This window comes from Nicotiana tomentosiformis, chromosome 11, assembly GCF_000390325.3.
Source record: "Nicotiana tomentosiformis chromosome 11, ASM39032v3, whole genome shotgun sequence".
NCBI lineage: Eukaryota > Viridiplantae > Streptophyta > Magnoliopsida > Solanales > Solanaceae > Nicotiana > Nicotiana tomentosiformis.
Genome location: NC_090822.1, coordinates 81,208,464 through 81,225,417, shown reverse-complemented (window position 1 = coordinate 81,225,417; position 16,954 = coordinate 81,208,464). Strand labels below are relative to the sequence as shown.

The following is a 16,954-nucleotide window of genomic DNA, read 5'->3' as shown; positions in this document are numbered from 1 at the left end:
AATCTCTCAAATGCGATACACCCCTCAACGCAAATGCGATCTAAGCTCGCCCCCAGCTCCAAGTCGCAAAAGCAACTCAAAGGTCGCAAACTTGAACTCCCATAGTCCGCAAATACGGTCAAATATTCGCAAAAGCGAAGTACCAATCCATCGGCCCCTTATCGGAAATGCGATCATTGGACTGCAAAATCGAGCTCGTAAATACAAGATCTACATATTGACACCAGAACCAACATTGCACCAGCTATCCGAAAACCAACCAAACTCCTCTGATACACACCTGAAACTCACTCGAGCCCCTCGAGCTCCAAATTGAACATACACGCAAGTGTATAACATTATACAAACTTTCTTGCTACCTCAAATCATCAAAATAACATCAAATAACAACAATCGATCATCAAAACTCAAACAATTTTAACTTAAACTCAATTTTCACTATTTTACACATAATGCGCTAAAACGTGTGCGGGTCACCCCCAGACCCCAACCATACGTGCGTACAAGTCCAAAAATATCATACGAACCTACCAGAATCGTCAAAATACCGATTCAATATCAATTAATAAGAATATTGACCGTGGTTAACTCAAGTCCCATTTTAAGCCTAAAATCATTTTTTCTTCAATTGTTTACAAACCTTTCTGGAAAATGACACAGACCATGCACACAAATCAAAAAATCTCAAATGGAGATAATAGAGGTCTCAAAATATGAAAATAAATGCTAGTACTCAAAATAACCTATCGGGTCATCACAGCTAGTTGATCACATTATGCAATAGAATGTTTGGGTAGTTTCAGTTCATAAATATAAATTTGCATTTCATTCATAACATAATATGAAAAAGCAACTGAACATAAATTTGCACAAAAAATAGGTCATTTCCATTTCATTCATTACAAGATAGTGTATATTAACAAAAGGCCAAATTTATACTACCCACATACAAATACTACATTGTTCTTCAACTAAATAGACATCAAACATGAGTAGCAACTCCAACAACATTACAAAAACTTCCCTAAATCATTATATCCAAAAAATATCAACTAACCACAAGCATCAACAAATCCAATTCCATAAAAACAATACCACAATAATAACAAATAACCAATTTATTGTGCTCAACTATTTTCTCAGTTCTATCGACCCTGTTCAATAGATCCCGTATAACCCTCTTAGCTTGGTCGGACATTTCATCATCGTACCATTTGAAGTATTTGCATCCACCTCGGCCCTACAAAATTGAGAAGGAACTGTGGAAAAAAAATGAAAAACAGATTCTTTTTTTTCTTAAAGAAATTCAAATGTTTGAGAAAAGCAGTACGATCGACTCACCAATTTACTATCATAAAATCGATGACCTGGGTTTGCAGGTGACCATGATATAGTTAGTGGCACATTAAATCCATAGTGACAAATATTTATTCCATTGCGAGAAGTTGTTGATTTTTGCGACATAACACTCAAAAACGAGAAAGATGAGGAAGAAATCAGATAAAGATTCAAGCTTCGACCCCTAAGCTTCAATTGAAGAACAAATATGGCGATTTTGAAGGGAAAGAGGAAGAGAGGGGAATTAGGGCTTTTTTTTAGAGAAATTATGGCCAAATTGGGCGTTTTAAAGTGGCTCCAATAGGTGGATTAATTTTTTATTGTTGGAATATACACTTAAGAAAAGAATAATAACACTCACACACTTACCATAAGTGGAACTAACGCTCCTTTGACCGGTCATACGTTGTGTTTAATAGGTATAACAAAATACAGTCGAAGTGTCAAAATAAAAATTGGAGCCAAGTTTAAGGAGCTGTATAGATATATATTTTCCCTTTCCTTTTTAGTTCGATAGAAAATAGAATGGCCACCTTTTAAATATGAAAATAATTTTAACTTCAACTTTCCATTTACCCATAATGAAAAGCTTTTATAGCCATACAATATGTTTTCTTCTTAAATTGAGTACTCAGTCGAATAATTTCACATGAATTTAAGCAAAAGGAGTGTTAGGAAGGAAAAATTTGGCAAATTGTAATTTTTTCACATTAATTAAGTTAAAGAGTTATTATACAAAAAATAAAATAACAAAGGAAAACTTCGTAAATCACATAAAAATTAGTATTATAAAGAGAAACCTAAGATAGTTTCTTAAATTATCACTTTATAATGTGTTGATTTGAGATGGTATTGTGTTTTGATGATTAACAAACTGTGATAAGAATCAAGTTTCAGGCTCTAGTCTTGCGTATACAAGACTGCTGTGAAGATGTGATAAAATAAGAATGTTGAACGTCAAAAAAACCAGGTTTACAGCAAGCTAGCTAACGTTAGTAACTCAGACACAGAAGACTAGCTTTCCCATGCAAGTAAGGATTTTTAGAAGATCATGTCCGTGTCTAAAAAGGAATATGCGTTTGGAGGATTTTGTGCAATAAAAAGAATGTGTGTATGTGGAAAATACTTGTGGGAAGCAAGAATAATGCAAGTTGGAGTCAAATAAAGAAACCTAGTCTAAATGGGAAAGGATTTTCTTAACCAAAATATTTTAGGTTTTGGAGCATTAATTGAAGAAGAATTTCGGCCAACCTTGCACCTATAAAAGAAGATATTTTGCCACAATTCAAGACTACTGCTATTGAGAGAAATCGTGAGAATACTTCTGACAATACCATAGAAAAGCAACAAGATACTTATGAAGATTCAACTCAATAAACTGAAGAACAGGTTCTTGAAGATGAAGCTTCTCGAGTTCTTTAGTTGTTAGGTTGAGTTTTGTATTCTGAGTTATAACCTATCCGCTTTCATTGAAGTTTTGTTACAGGTTATCATTGAGACTTTGTTGTGTTACACTTTCTAAACTAGAGTTAGTTTAGAAAGGGGTTGCTACAATTGAGTTGATTATAAGGGTTAAGGTACTAGAGATAGTTTCCTTGGTTATTGAGTTGTAACCTAAACTTGCTCTTTGAAGTTAGTAGAGATTTGGAGAAAATTCTACTAGGTAGGTCGTGGTTTTTACTCTTTTGAGAAATGGGATTTTTCACTTAAAAATTTCTGTATTGATTACTTTTCAGCAATTATTCTTGTTTGAGTGTGCTAAACTAATTCAAAGAACTAGGTTCTTTGAAAAAGTGAAAATCAAGCAAGACATAATTGAACCCCCTTCTTGTGTCTAAGTGTAGTCTAAAATAACAATTGATATCAGAACAGGTTCTTTCATGAGAGGCTAACACCTTGAAAAGATCTACAATGGTTGCACCACCGGATTGTCAAGAAAGACAATTAGTCATTAGGCCACCACTTTTAATGGAAAATACTATGGATGTTGGAAGGAAAGGATGTGTAATTTCATGGAGGGAGAAGACCTAGAACTCTGGGATATCGTTGAAAAGGGACCAAAAATCCCAATGTTTTTTTATGACAAGGGTGTCCATACTGGACCAACCCAAGAGAAAAATACTCTAAGGAAAATGTCAAAGGAGTTCAAAAGAATGTCAAAGATAAGAAGATATTAATCTATGGATGAAATAACAGAATATTTTCTTGCAGAGATACAAAAGCTATATGGGATGCCATATAGTATGCTCATGAAGGTACCTCTCAAGTGAAGCAGTCAAAAATAAACATGTTAATTAGGCAATATGAACCGTTCAAGATGAAAGAGGGGGAAACAATCCTGGAGATGCATACCAGGTTCACTTCAATTATTAATGAACTAATATCTCTTGGTGAAGTGATTCCCCGCAACAAAATTATGAGGAATATTATGAGCGTACTTCCTTCTTCATGGGACAACAAAGTAAATGCAATTATTGAAGCAAGGAATCTGAATACAATGACTCTTGATGATTTGATTGGACATCTAGAAATCTGGAAACCTGTGAGCTAAAGCATAATCAGGATCGCTTGGATCAATAAGATACTGAACCTCGCAAGACCAAGAACCTGATGCTTAAGACAACCCACAAATAAGACGTTGAAGAAGATATATGGCATTGCTGACTCCACGCTTTCAGAGAGCAATAAGGAAAGGTAGTTTCTTGAAGAAGGGTAGCTCATCAAAATCAAAGCTTGTAGAGAAGACCAATAACAATAACAATGTTGATGGTTACTACAAGTGTGGAAAGAAAGACCACTTCATCAAGGACTGTCCTCTATGGGAACTCGAGTGGAAAAAGAAAAATTATGATAAAGGAAAGCAACAAAATAAAGACCGGGTTCCTGGACGAAGAATGACAAATAAGGCAATGGATAAAATTATGAAAAAGGCAATGGCTTATATACAATCATCCTCAACTGATGAGTCTGATGATGATGATGAAAGTGAAGATGAGGATCAGTCATTAATGGCCAAGCAAAATGACTCAGAATCAGAAGATCTCTTGGCATTGATGGAAAATTCAGACTCTGACGCCGATGAGGAAAAAAAACCTGAGTTAAGCTTTCAAGATATCAAAGACAAAATTCAGACCTACTCTAAAAATAAACTGATTTCTCTATCAGACTTCTTAATTGATGCATATAAAAAAAATGACGAAAAGGAGCAATTGATGACTGAATATGCATCACTTAAACTTGAAGAAAAAGATCTAGAAATAAGTAGAGAAAGTCTCGAGGTCTTCGTAGTGGATTTCAAGGACCATATTCTTGTGTTAGAAGATAAAAAAGCTGCCTTAGAAACTGAAAATAATAGATTGCTTAATGCACCAAATAAAGGTGAGGAGCCACTAGAAAATGAACTAAAGGAAACAAATGACAAACTTCTAGTTGAATCTAAAAAGGTTAGGATACTTCAAGAAAACCTAGACAAGACCAAGTTTGAATTAGAAAAGAACTTGAACTTGAATTAAAACTCCATACAACCATCACAGGAAATATGTTGACATTCCTGATAATCGCCTATGCAATCACTATTGAAATTATGGATACTTCACGGAAACATGCCCATCCAAAATCAAAGAAAGTCTAAAAAATATTACATATCCCGAGAAAAGGAAATCAGTGAAACCTGGTCCTTTACAGAAGGTTAATAAACTATCAGGATGGACTAAAAAGAATATTATTCATCCTTTTAATCAAGGAAAGGGACCCAAGCTAGTCTGGATTCCTAAAACTAATCCATGAATATGTTTTTAGGCTAAGGTGAGAGGAGGCAAAAATTGGTATTATGTTAACAGTTCTTGCTCCCACCACATGACCGGAAACATAAATAATTTTCTCTCATTAAGAGCCTATCAAGGAGGGAGTGCAGGCTTTGAAAATGAAAAAAAAAAGAAAGAAACATAATCGACATAGGTAAGGTTGGTAGGTCCAACTTTCATGCTATAGATAATTTGTATTTTGCCAAAGGTTTGAAGCACAATTTGTTGAGTGTGTCTCAGATGTGTGATAAAGGGAACCTAGTTCTTTTTACTTCTGAAAGATGTTTGGTGTCAAATGAAAATTTTGGAAATCTAGTTCTCAAAGAAAAAAGGAATAAAAATATTTACAAAGTTGATGTCATGTCTGCACCAGAAAATGAACATTCATGTCTTAGTGCACTAGATATTGATTCCTACATGTGGCACAAAAGACTAGGTAATGTTAGCTTTTCTATGCTTAACTAGCTAATTACCAAGGACCTGGTCCTTGGGCTTCCCAAGTCGAAATTCAAGAAGATAAAGTTTGTGATGCATGTGTAAAGGTAAGTTGGTCAGGTCTACATTCAAATCTAAAAAGGTAGTAAGTACCTCTAGACATTTGGAACTACTTCATATGGACTTATGTAGACCAATGAAGGTACTGAGTAGAAGACGTAAGAGGTAAGTATTTGTAGTTGTTGATGATTTTTCTAGATTTACATGGACTATATTTCTTGCAACTAAAGATGAAACTTTCGATATATTTGTAACTTTTGTGAAGAAACTGCAAAGAAAGATGAATAGTCATGTAGCTAGCATTAAATCTGACCATGGAACTGAGTTTGAAAATTCTAACTTCCTTGAATTCTACGCTGTAAATGGTATTGATCATATTTTTTCTGTTCCTAGAACCCCACAGCAAAATGGTATTGTTGAAATAAAAAATAGAACTCAGATGACATGGCCAAAACCATGCTAATCAGTAGGTCTTCCTAAGACCTTCTGGGCTGAAACTGTAAATACTACATGTTACATAATAAATAGATACATGATTAGGTCAATAATTTAGAAGAGCCCCTATGAGTTACTAAAAGGCAAAAATCCAAATTTAGCCCACCTAAGAGCCTTGGAAAGCAAGTGTTTTGTACACAACAATGGGAAAAGGCTCTAGGAAAGTTTGATGCTAAGAGTGATGAGGGTGTCTTCTAGGGTTACTCACCACAAAGTAGGGCCAATAAGATCTATAACAAAAGAACAAAATATTTTGAAGAAAGCATTCATGTAATCTTTGATGAATTTAATAACCTTTTGGATGATAAAGATACACGGGTTGTTGATGATGGTAAGTTTGGACCAGATGAAAATCATGAGGAGAAAATAAATCATGAAGTACTAGAAGTTGATGCAGGACAGGAACCAGGTCCTTCGGAAATGATTCAATAGGTATCATAGATAGGGGGAACATCACAAAAGAATCAAGGTAAAACCGCAGCACCTGCTACCACTGCTGAACATGAAGAGAACACTGAGAATTAAAGATCTCATGCCAGGGGATGAAAACATCAAAGCTCCCATCCTCTGACAAATGTGCTTACCCCAGTTAACTCCGGAATGGTAACAAGATCAAAATTTATGAATATGATTGTCTTCTCAACATACATATTCATGGTGAAGCCTAAGAACATCAAAGAATCTCTTGGAAATGCAGATTGGATAGTGGCTATGCAGGAAGAACTAAACCAGTTTGAGAGAAATAAAGTTTGGGACTTGGTTCCCAGCCCAAAAGACAAAACAATTATTGGAATCGGGCGGGTGTTCAGGAACAAGTTAGATGATCAAGTACCAGAAATAAAGTTAGATTGGTTGTACAGGGATATAATCAAGAAGAAGGAATTAACTACGATAAAATATTTGCTCCTGTGTCCAGGATGGAGGCAATTCGATTGCTTATTGCATTTGCATCATACAAGGGTTTCAAGCTATATCAATTGGATATCAAGAGTACCTTCCTGAATGGATACTTGAAGGAAGAAGTGTTTGTTCGACAACCTCCAGGTTTTGAAAGTCATAAGTTTCCAGAGTATGTGTAGAAGTTGGAAAAGGTATTGTATAGGTTAAAACAGGCTCCACGAGCATGGTATGAAAGACTGTCAAAATTTCTCCTAGAGAGCAGTTTCTCACGAGGCAAATTTGATAACATGTCATTCTTGTTAAAGAGTAGTAAGAACCTGCTGATAGTGCAAATATATGTTGATGACATCATCTTCAGATCCACAAGTGAATCACTTTGTAATAATGGATTTGCTGAACTCAAGGGAAGTGAATTTAAATTGAGCATGATGGGAGAATTAAATTTCTTTCATGGACTCCAAGTTAAGTAGATAGAGAAAGGAACTATGATATACCAACATAAGTACATCAAGGAGTTGCTCAAAAGGTTTGATATGGATAATGCTAAAACAATTGATACTCTTATTGTTACTGCAACCAGATAGGATGTGGATGAATCCAGTTCTCCTGTTGGTAAAAAGAAGTACAGAGGTATGATAGGTTCCCTACTCTACTTGACTCCAAGTAGACCTGGCATTGTGTACAGTGTGGGGCTGTGTGCAAGGTTCCAATCTAGTCCAAAAGAATCACATTTGAAGGCCGTTAAAAGAATTTTAAGATATCTCAACATGAGACTCCTTCGAATTGATTGGTTATGCAAATGCTGACTATGCTGGATACATGGTGGACAGGAAAATCACATCATGAACGACGCACTTTCTTGGATCATGTCTAATCTCATGGGCATCCATGAAATAGATTTCTGTAGCCTTATCAACCATTGAAGCTGACTCCTACCTGTCGAACACCCTTAAGCATGCGACTAAGATATAAACATGAATAACATCTGCTGAATTACGAGAATAACATGCGTGAGGAAAACCTGTCCAAAAGACATATATACATATACGTACGGAATACGTAGGGCGAGCCGACAAAGCTGCTATAGACAACTATACATAACCGTCTACAAACCTCTAATAGAAATATAACTGCACAAAGATGGGACTGAGACACGTCATACCCATATATGTATACAAGCATATCGTACCAAAATCAAAAGCAGCTTCGGATCAAGTGGAGCATGCCAACTCTCGTTGATCAAGGATCCTAAGAAGGGGGACCGTTAGCTTGCCTACCTGCACCTACGGGCATGAAATGCAGGCCCCGGGAAATAGGGCGTCAGTACGAATAATGTACTGAGTATGTAAGGCATGAAAATCAGTACATAAAAGACATAGATAAAATACAGAAGAAAGAAATACACCTATAAGTCTGAATAACTTTGTAAATTCTGCAACATTTATAGTGGCATGCACGTGCATATAAATGTCGTGTCATGCATAGGTATAGGTGTACATAACATCATCAAGACTCTAAGGGCATTCCATTATATTGTCTCGGCCACTGTGGGCAACATCATCAATATATACCAACTGATCAGGTGGTGGTGCGTATATAACGCCTTAACCTTTTTTCCATATCCCATTTACATATATATATATATATATATACACACATATAAATACGCATATATAACGCCATCTGGTCATGGGTCAATGTACATATATAAATGAATGAAATGCATGAAAATATATTAATAATCTCAATATTCCTTTCGGATAAACTTTATCAACTGCGTATTATTCTGAGACCCATGAATAGAAGATATAATAATATGTCACATGGGGAATCAAGAACACAGAGACCCCTAGTATTTCTATGAATAGAGTCGTTTATGAAAACTGTGCGTTTGCTCATTTCTTCTGTATAATTTGGATCTTGCCAAAATGAAAGAAGGGATAGCCTTAACATACCTGGAGTAGGGAAAATCCGTATGATATTCTTGGAACAGGTTGCACCGTACTTCATTATAACCGTAAAATTTCACGTTGCTATGGTGCTAATAATTCCTGTTGGAATTGTTTGGTTGCAAGAAGTTTTGAAAACTTGTAAGAATTGATAACGTTTTGATTGTAGAAATTTTGTACGAAATTTCGTTGCTAACTTTGTAAAAGGGAAGTGTCTTGTTAGAATGATATGTTTTGGTTACTAGCGTTGCTAACTAAAAAAATATTATAAGGGAGGTGTCTTGTTAGAATGATGTGTTTTGGTTACTAACATTGCTAACTAAGAAAATATTAGAAGGGAGGTATCTTGTTACTAACACATTATCTTTCCACCTAGTTAAAAATGACTAAGAGTCATATTCTTAGGAAGTGGCTTGCTGCCACGTGGGGGTGGGATGAGAATTTTAAATCTTTATCCACTAGTTTATTAATTAATTAGGTAATATCCCGCTAACCCATAATTAACTAATTAGCCGCATAATTAAGAATTATTTTAAATTACTTAAAAATTCTACATATTTTTTAATATACCTTATACATCATACTATCACAGTCATATGGTACCTTGTATGGTACTAGTCCGTAAATATTGGGTATTATAGCTCAGACCGTTTTTATCCCAAATCGACAACCTTCAACGAAACTCATTTTCTTTATTGTGTATCCTTTATCCTTCATGGTACTTACTTATCGCTTGTTATAAATAGCATAAATATGTTAACCTCAAGATAATCTCATCCCCGAGTCTATGTCGATTAACAGAAGGCGAAACTTTAACATACGAAAATGCGAGATGTAACAACTTTGAAAGGAACTGCTTGGAGCTTGATTTAATCAAAATCGACTATGACATTATTGACTCCCCTCAATGACTGACTATGGATAAATAATGTATTCAGTAAGAAAATGTGCTGAAAAATATCTAACTCAGTCTTATACTGTATCAGGTATGCATGCATGACCTGGACTCTAGGGCATGGATGTGTAATCGGAAGACAAAAGTCTAGGCTAGAAAATATGTCACATCCAACACTAAGGAAACAAGTCAAAGAACCTGGTTATTTGACATTCAGGTATGTACCCCTTTTCCCATTGATTGTTGTGCTTAACTGTTAAACTGTCGTGTCATTAAACCAGATTCCCACTCATTTTGTCAACTAGTCTCTTAAATCCAAAAAATAATTAATGGATCAGGTTCCAAAACCGTCAAGTCATAAGGTAATCATGAATAGCTCCAGTCCGTATGTAATTAGGACCAGTTTCCTAAACCACTTGCACACATCTCAATTGACAGTTACACCTTATCCTAATTAGAGCCGAATTAGGAACAATTAAAAGGAAAAATTAGAGCCATCAAACTGTCAATTGCTCCCTATAAATTCCTCCTCTTTTCATTCTCCTCATTCTAATCAAAATCCCTAAAAGCTATCAACAATATCTAAAACCCTAACTTCATCTTCCTGTGAAAACCACACAACTCCATTATAATGGAAGCCTCACCAAGTAGAGTACCATATAAAATTACCACTGAAACTACAAACCCTAACTCTACTGCACCTATCTCCACAACCACCTAATCCCGATCTAGCCAAGAACTACCCTCCCCACTAAAAGCCCCAAAACTCATTATCAGATTAGTCGACTATTCTAATGAAGAAGATAGTGAAGGACCCAAAAGTGAGAAACAAGTTGTGGATGAGCCACGAATTTAGGGGGAAGCAAAAATTGATGATGTGAAGTGGGTTTGTGATGAACATGCAGATACAACTACTATTGAAAAAACGACTACTAAGGAAAGGGATGAACATCAAGGTGAAGAAATGGTGAAGAGTGAGGTGAGTACAGTAAAGGAGGGTGAAAATATTTGTGAGGGTTTACGCAAGGGGACACAAAAGGAAGATGTAGGAAAACATGGGGAGACTATAGGTGCTGGAGTAGAAGCCCATGGACAACAACCAGGTTCTTCTGCTGCTGGTTAAGGAGAACTTACTATGGAAGTTGTGACTGAGCAAGAGGCCACTACGGTTCAAGAACCGGTTTCTTTGAATGCTAAACATGAAAAATCTGAGTCCTTTGATTGGATTGATACTGAGGAAGAAAAGAAAAAGGAAGGAGAAGCAGAAGTTGAAATGAAAGACAATAAAGACAGTGATGATGAAGCTCTAGTGAATCTCATTGCCACGATGAAGGAGAAGCGACAAGCTAAAGAAAAGTCTGCTCCCACGAGGGTAAAAGCTATTGCAAAGAAAGCAGTCTTGCCTTCTGGGGCTGTGAACTTAGGGGGGATAAACAGCTGAGACTAGAGGAAAAAGCAAGCCATCACTTGAAAAAGCTATGGAGGTGTGTAAAAGAAAGAATAAAGAGAGACAAGGCTTCAAACTAATTGATGAGTCTGACGTAGAAAATGTGGACTTAGTGAGTGGAGATGAGGACGATGAAGAGGATGAGGAGGTAGTTCCTATTCAAGAAAAGGGAAAGAAGAAGGATGAATCTTCTCCAGCCACTCCCAAAGGAAAACCTACCAAGAAAAGAAAACTGCGGTCTCTGATCCTGAAGTGAAAGGAACTAGTTCCAAAAGAAAGAAAAAGAGGTAGAGAAAAATTGCCATTATTAGTATAGATGAGTGGTTTGTTGATGATGTTGAAAGGAAGAGTGATAGATAGGGCTGCTTATCGGGCGGATTAGGCGGTTAATTACTCTTAACAGTTTGGCTTAACGGTTATCGACTTTTAAATGTATCAATCCGCTATCCACCCGATAAAATATCGGACGGATTGGTATCGGTTTAGCTCTTATCGGGCAGTTTATCGGTCTAATTAAATCTATATTGCTTGCATTAATTGTTTGTTGACCGCCTAGTATACAAATTCATAATAGGAAATTACACATTGAGTCGCCGACAAACATGTCTGCTAACGCCTACATAAGAATGATGTAGTGTGTCATGTGTTGTAGAGTGAAAAATGTAGAACACATTGTAGGCTAGATTACATCCCAAAGCAGACTACATATAAGTCCAGACATACATGTATGTTAACGCCTACCATTAAATCCCAAAGCAGACTACATTACATGAGTCCAGACATACATATGTCTGTTAACGCCTAACATACAAATTCAGAATAGAAAATTCTAGTCTATATTCAAAGTGAGTCCAGGATACATATTTCAAAATGATTAATCCATAAGTGAGCAGAATACACAGAAATGTTTGGCCTGCAGCTAACGCCTAACCGAGCTTGAATTTATGCAGCTTCAAAGTTCAAACAACAACTTCAAATTTCTAACTTAAACTCTCAACCAGGCATTTCACGCTATATCATTAACCATACAAACAATACCGAGCAAAAGGCAGTTATGTATAGAAATATGTATGGATTATAAGTAGTTGCGCTATTACAGGAAACGCAGATGCGCTATTATATATATATATATATTCTTAACGGGTTAACAGATTATTCGTTAAGAAAATTGAATAATCCGCCCCCAAACCGATAAACCGTTAATAAAAAAATTTCAATCCGTTTCCCATCCGTTAAACCGTTAACCCGATACCAATAAACTATTAAGGTTCGATTTCGATTCGATTTTTGGTTTCGGTTTGATTTTGAATACCTCTAGTGATAGATCATGTTGTAGTGACTATGTTTGGGATGAAGGAACTAACGGATAAGTTGAAAGTTCAGGGGTGGACTAATATGATCTTATGCCAAGCACTCATGTATGGTGAAGCAATACTTTATTTTTACATGAAATTTAAAGTGATAAAGAATGACCAAGTGAGTACTGTGAAGTTAGAGGAGTGAACCTAGTTCTTGATGCAAAGATACTAGGTGAGATTTTAAATGTGCCACAAAAATTAGAATTATTAAATAAAAAAATAGTATAAGTCACAAAAAATAATATAAGTCACGAAATAGTATAATCTAAAATAGAATTATAAAATAAATAAAAGTATAAGTCACAAAAAATAATAATAATCTAAAATATTTTTAAAAAAAAACATAATATAATTACGGTTAAAAAAACTCTTTTGACTCTCCAAATCTTTTAATTACGGTAATCTAAACTCTTTTAAAAAAACATAATATAAAAGAGAGTAAGAAGTATGTAGGTGAATCCTGGCTCGGAAAGTGCATAACGTATTCAGAGAGTGAAGAGCTTATAACGTATTCTACTGGGTTCATTTTGTTACACTTATTCCCCTCTCTCATGATGAAAGACTTGGTTGTCCACAACTATAGCTTCAATCAAGCTTTCACCATCAAAGACCAGGAGAGAGCATAAGTTTCAACCAAACTTTCACCATCTGTATTTGCCCGGACAAAGAGAGATGGACCACGCCAAGATGCGGATCTTCTTATTGTCGTCCCCCCTACTAACATTTTATTATCATACCCTCATTTTTGTGTTAAACTCGCCTGGTCACTTTTGCTTATGGAACTCCCTTTTATAGTGGGATTCTTCAATTTCAAATTAGGATGGTCTGTTTGAATTTTAAAATTTTGAAAGTTAATATGATCGTTCTTACGCTGGCAGTCATATAGTTGTCGAATTTCGCATAAAAATGGTGAGGGATGGTCTGAAAGAGTCCTAGAGTTTTTGTATTTTTTCTCTAAAGTGAAAGGATGACGATGGGGCGGGGGTCGGTGGCGTGAGAAAAGAGAAGAAAAAGTAAAATTTCTAAAAAGAGGGTAAAAATTTTCCTAGGAAAGGAAGAGATTTTTTGGGATATGAAAGTATTTTGGTGCATTGGAGCGAGTCTGTTCACTGTTGAACTCTTTGATTGAGTTTAGATGAAAGGGTATTTTGGTAACTTGACTCGTGGTGGAAGATTCTGGAAGATGGATTTGGCTCAATTCGATTAACCACGAAGAAACTTTTTATCAACACCCGTCTCCAAGTTCTTTTTTTTTTTTTTTTTAAGTTTACGTTTGGTCAAACTTTTAGAAAAATAAAATAAAATAAAATAAATAGAATCAGAAGCAATTTTGAAGAAATAGAAAAAGATAGCTTCTTCCCATAATCATATTTTTAAAAAATACTTTTAAAAAAAATATACTTAGAAGTACTTTTTAAAATCTTGATCAAACACAAATTGCTATTTAAAAGTACTTTTCAAATTAATTAGCTAAACACAAACTACTTTTCATCAAAAGTAATTTGAAAAAAACGCTTTTAAAAAATATTATTTTTTAAAATAAGTTGATTTTTGTTTGCTTGCCAAACAGGCTATAATTGATCTTGCAGAGGGGATGAATTGACTTTGACCACAGATGGAGAAGAAAATTACAGAAAAGGTCATGGATCAAAAATATTACTTATAAACTGAACAAAAAAACAAAACAGTCTATTTACATAACATAACCTTTTTAAATACATGTAACACCCAAATCGAAAGAAATATTGTGTAGGGTTAAAAGATAATAAAACCAAACCCACCCATACAAGGACTTAGTAATCCCTTAATAGCACACAAAAAAACATAAAAAACATTTACAACAAATTTGAATATTTAACTAATAACCACGACCAGGCAGGAGAACAGCGACACCAACTGAAATTCCAAAGAGGAGTATCAAAAGGCCAGTAAAATTAACTATAAGTCCTTCTTGGTTCCTTGTAAGACCCAAGAATATGAATTTCTGCACCAAGCCTGTCTCTGCAGCTACTATTGCCAAGAAGAAGATGATGATCCCAATTAGGGCATGCCATGGAACCACCCTTGACCTTGTTGACGTTCGCGCCCCGGGGAATAAGAAGGTCAAAAATGATAATAGCCACTGGGCAAAATAATAAAAAAAATTAATTATCTAATAAACGCTCACCAATTGTTTAAATTAAAAATTATCGACGAATATAATATATATATATATATATATATATATATAATCTATATATAACGATTAAAAAAGTAAAAAATAAATCTGGCGGGCTATTTGGGTAAAGATTCCACAACGTCAAACATGATAGCCACTGGCAAAAATTAAAAAGAAGAATTAGCTTTGCACTCAATAACTGAAATCCTGAATCAATTTGTTGATGTTTATAAAGTTAATACTCCCTCCATTTCAATTTAGATGAATTAGTTTGACTTGACACGGAGTTTAAGAAAATAAAAAAAACTTTTGAAACTTGTGGTATTAAAAGCTTAAAGGGTAAAAGCTTTATGGGGTCATGACATTTGTGTGGTTATAAAAACTTCTCATTAAAGGTAAAATAGGTAAAATGAAAAGTTTAAAGGTGAATTATTTCCAAATTTAGAAATATGTCATTTATTTTGGAACAGACTAAAAAGGAAAGTACTTCGTCTAACTTGGAACAGAGGCAGTAGAACTTATGTGGAGGAGGGTGAGGTGGCGCAATAAATAATTTTAAACCCTTATGTTTTCGTCTAGTTAATATCTTAGTAACAAAAAGAGGGAGAGAGGATCAAATATTTCCTTGACAAAAATGATACGTAGTAATTCTAGTTGTGTGTGTCAAGAAGAACGTCAAGGAAAAGAATCATCTTTTAGACAAAAAAACCAAATAAGGTATTTGAAATAAACATTTAAATAATCTTGACTAATCTGGATTTCATTAATATTCAATGAGTAACATTTTTTTACCTGCAAAGCGAAGAGAATGATGGTGGAAAGGCCAATCCAGGAGTGAAAGGTATACATATGAGGAATTCCAGCTTCCTTATGATATTTGAAAACTGCGTAGAGACCAATAACCGCAGCAACAAGAGCTATGAAATGAAGAATCATGTGATACAACTTGTGCTTCTTGCTTGATGTTGGAACTGTTGTGTATGCCATTATTGCTGTTCCACAACCCCAATTTTATGTACATGAATATTTTAAAATACTGACAGAAAAAATAGAAAAGAAAAATAAAATGATTTCTGCTAATTATGTACATGAATATTTTAAAAACTGATTTCTTACCTTCTCCAGCTAATAAGAGAAACCCAATAACCATAAGCAATGGGTGAATCTGCAAACACCAAATAATTAGTAAATTAAAAGAGAAATATATCAAAGACCAAATGTAACTTTTAATTAGTTACATTGAAAATCTTGGGCTTGTTGGTTGAAGTGAAAGCAAGGCCTTCTCTGAAGTGCAAAAGCCAGACTAGTATCAGTGTAGTGATAGCTATGAACAACAAGTGCGCAAACAAAGTCACTGGCACTGGAGACACTTTGTAATTCTTGTTCGGCATTTTTTGCTCAAATTCTTCTTTCAAATGCTTTCTGGACACAAGAAGAAGATGAAGTAGTGATAACAGTTGTAATGCAAATTAAATATTTAGATAGTTTTGAAAAAGCCTAAGCAAGAAGATCTGTTCGAAAATATTGCTTGCTTAGTATACTAAGCAAATATATGATACAAAAAGGGGAATTTTTATTTCATGTTATTTGTTTTTTTTCCATTTTTAAATTGTTGTAAGACAAAATAATGAGGTTTAACTATGGACGTACTAAGAGAAAATAGGTAAAACTGTCTATATAGCCCGGGAAATAATCAAAAGCTAATTAAACGCGAATAAAGGGTTAGAGAGAGTACTTAATTTGGAAGAACTTGATTGAAACTTTGCTCTTACGGATTGACAAATGGATATAAATAAAGCAGCATTGAATATGATAACGTTTCGTAAGGGATTTGTGTATGTTGTTTATAACAATGTCTAGATTTGTCAGTATGCTTTAAGCTGAATATCTTACAACTTTTTAAGATTTAGTTAATTACATTGGAAGATGATTTTTGTGAGCAATAACAAAGGGAGTAAAGAAGAGATAAGTTTGTCAATATTATTTAAATACAACAACATTAGAGTCTAGAGATAGAGATTAAATTTTAACAAAAAAGACTTGAAGGGTCAAATTTTCAAAGATGGGACCAAATAATGGACCCTTGTTGGATTTTTGATGTTACAGGTTGCCCCCT

General features: G+C 34.8%; 2 protein-coding genes across 2 annotated transcripts; one reads left to right on the top strand and one right to left on the bottom strand.

The window, feature by feature from the left end:
- Positions 1-3,989: 3,989 nt before the first annotated feature.
- LOC138901745 (uncharacterized) lies at positions 3,990-4,850 on the top strand. The gene has a single exon (XM_070189533.1). The coding sequence runs from the start codon at positions 3,990-3,992 to the stop codon at positions 4,848-4,850; it is 861 nt and encodes a 286-aa protein (XP_070045634.1).
- Positions 4,851-14,354: 9,504 nt separating this feature from the next.
- On the bottom strand, positions 14,355-16,711 carry LOC104105108 (probable ascorbate-specific transmembrane electron transporter 1). Its single transcript, XM_018773745.3, has 5 exons — positions 16,574-16,711; positions 16,077-16,260; positions 15,955-16,003; positions 15,631-15,830; positions 14,355-14,802 (listed from the first exon to the last, which is right to left on the bottom strand). Exons 2-5 carry the CDS (start codon positions 16,227-16,229, stop codon positions 14,539-14,541), a joined length of 666 nt encoding a protein of 221 aa, XP_018629261.1. The 5' UTR covers positions 16,230-16,260; positions 16,574-16,711; the 3' UTR covers positions 14,355-14,538.
- Positions 16,712-16,954: the final 243 nt, after the last annotated feature.

Bases quoted from the DNA above. Each gene is read 5' to 3' on its own strand.
- LOC104105108 (XM_018773745.3), bottom strand. From the start codon at position 16,229: ATGCCGAACAAGAATTACAAAGTGTCTCCAGTGCCAGTGACTTTGTTT. The intron at 16,004-16,076 runs GTAACTAATTAA...TGGTGTTTGCAG, and splicing joins ACAAGCCCAAGATTTTCAAT to ATTCACCCATTGCTTATGGT. The intron at 14,803-15,630 runs GTAAAAAAATGT...TATTTTGCCCAG, and splicing joins TCATTCTCTTCGCTTTGCAG to TGGCTATTATCATTTTTGAC.
- LOC138901745 (XM_070189533.1), top strand. From the start codon at position 3,990: ATGGCATTGCTGACTCCACGCTTTCAGAGAGCAATAAGGAAAGGTAGT.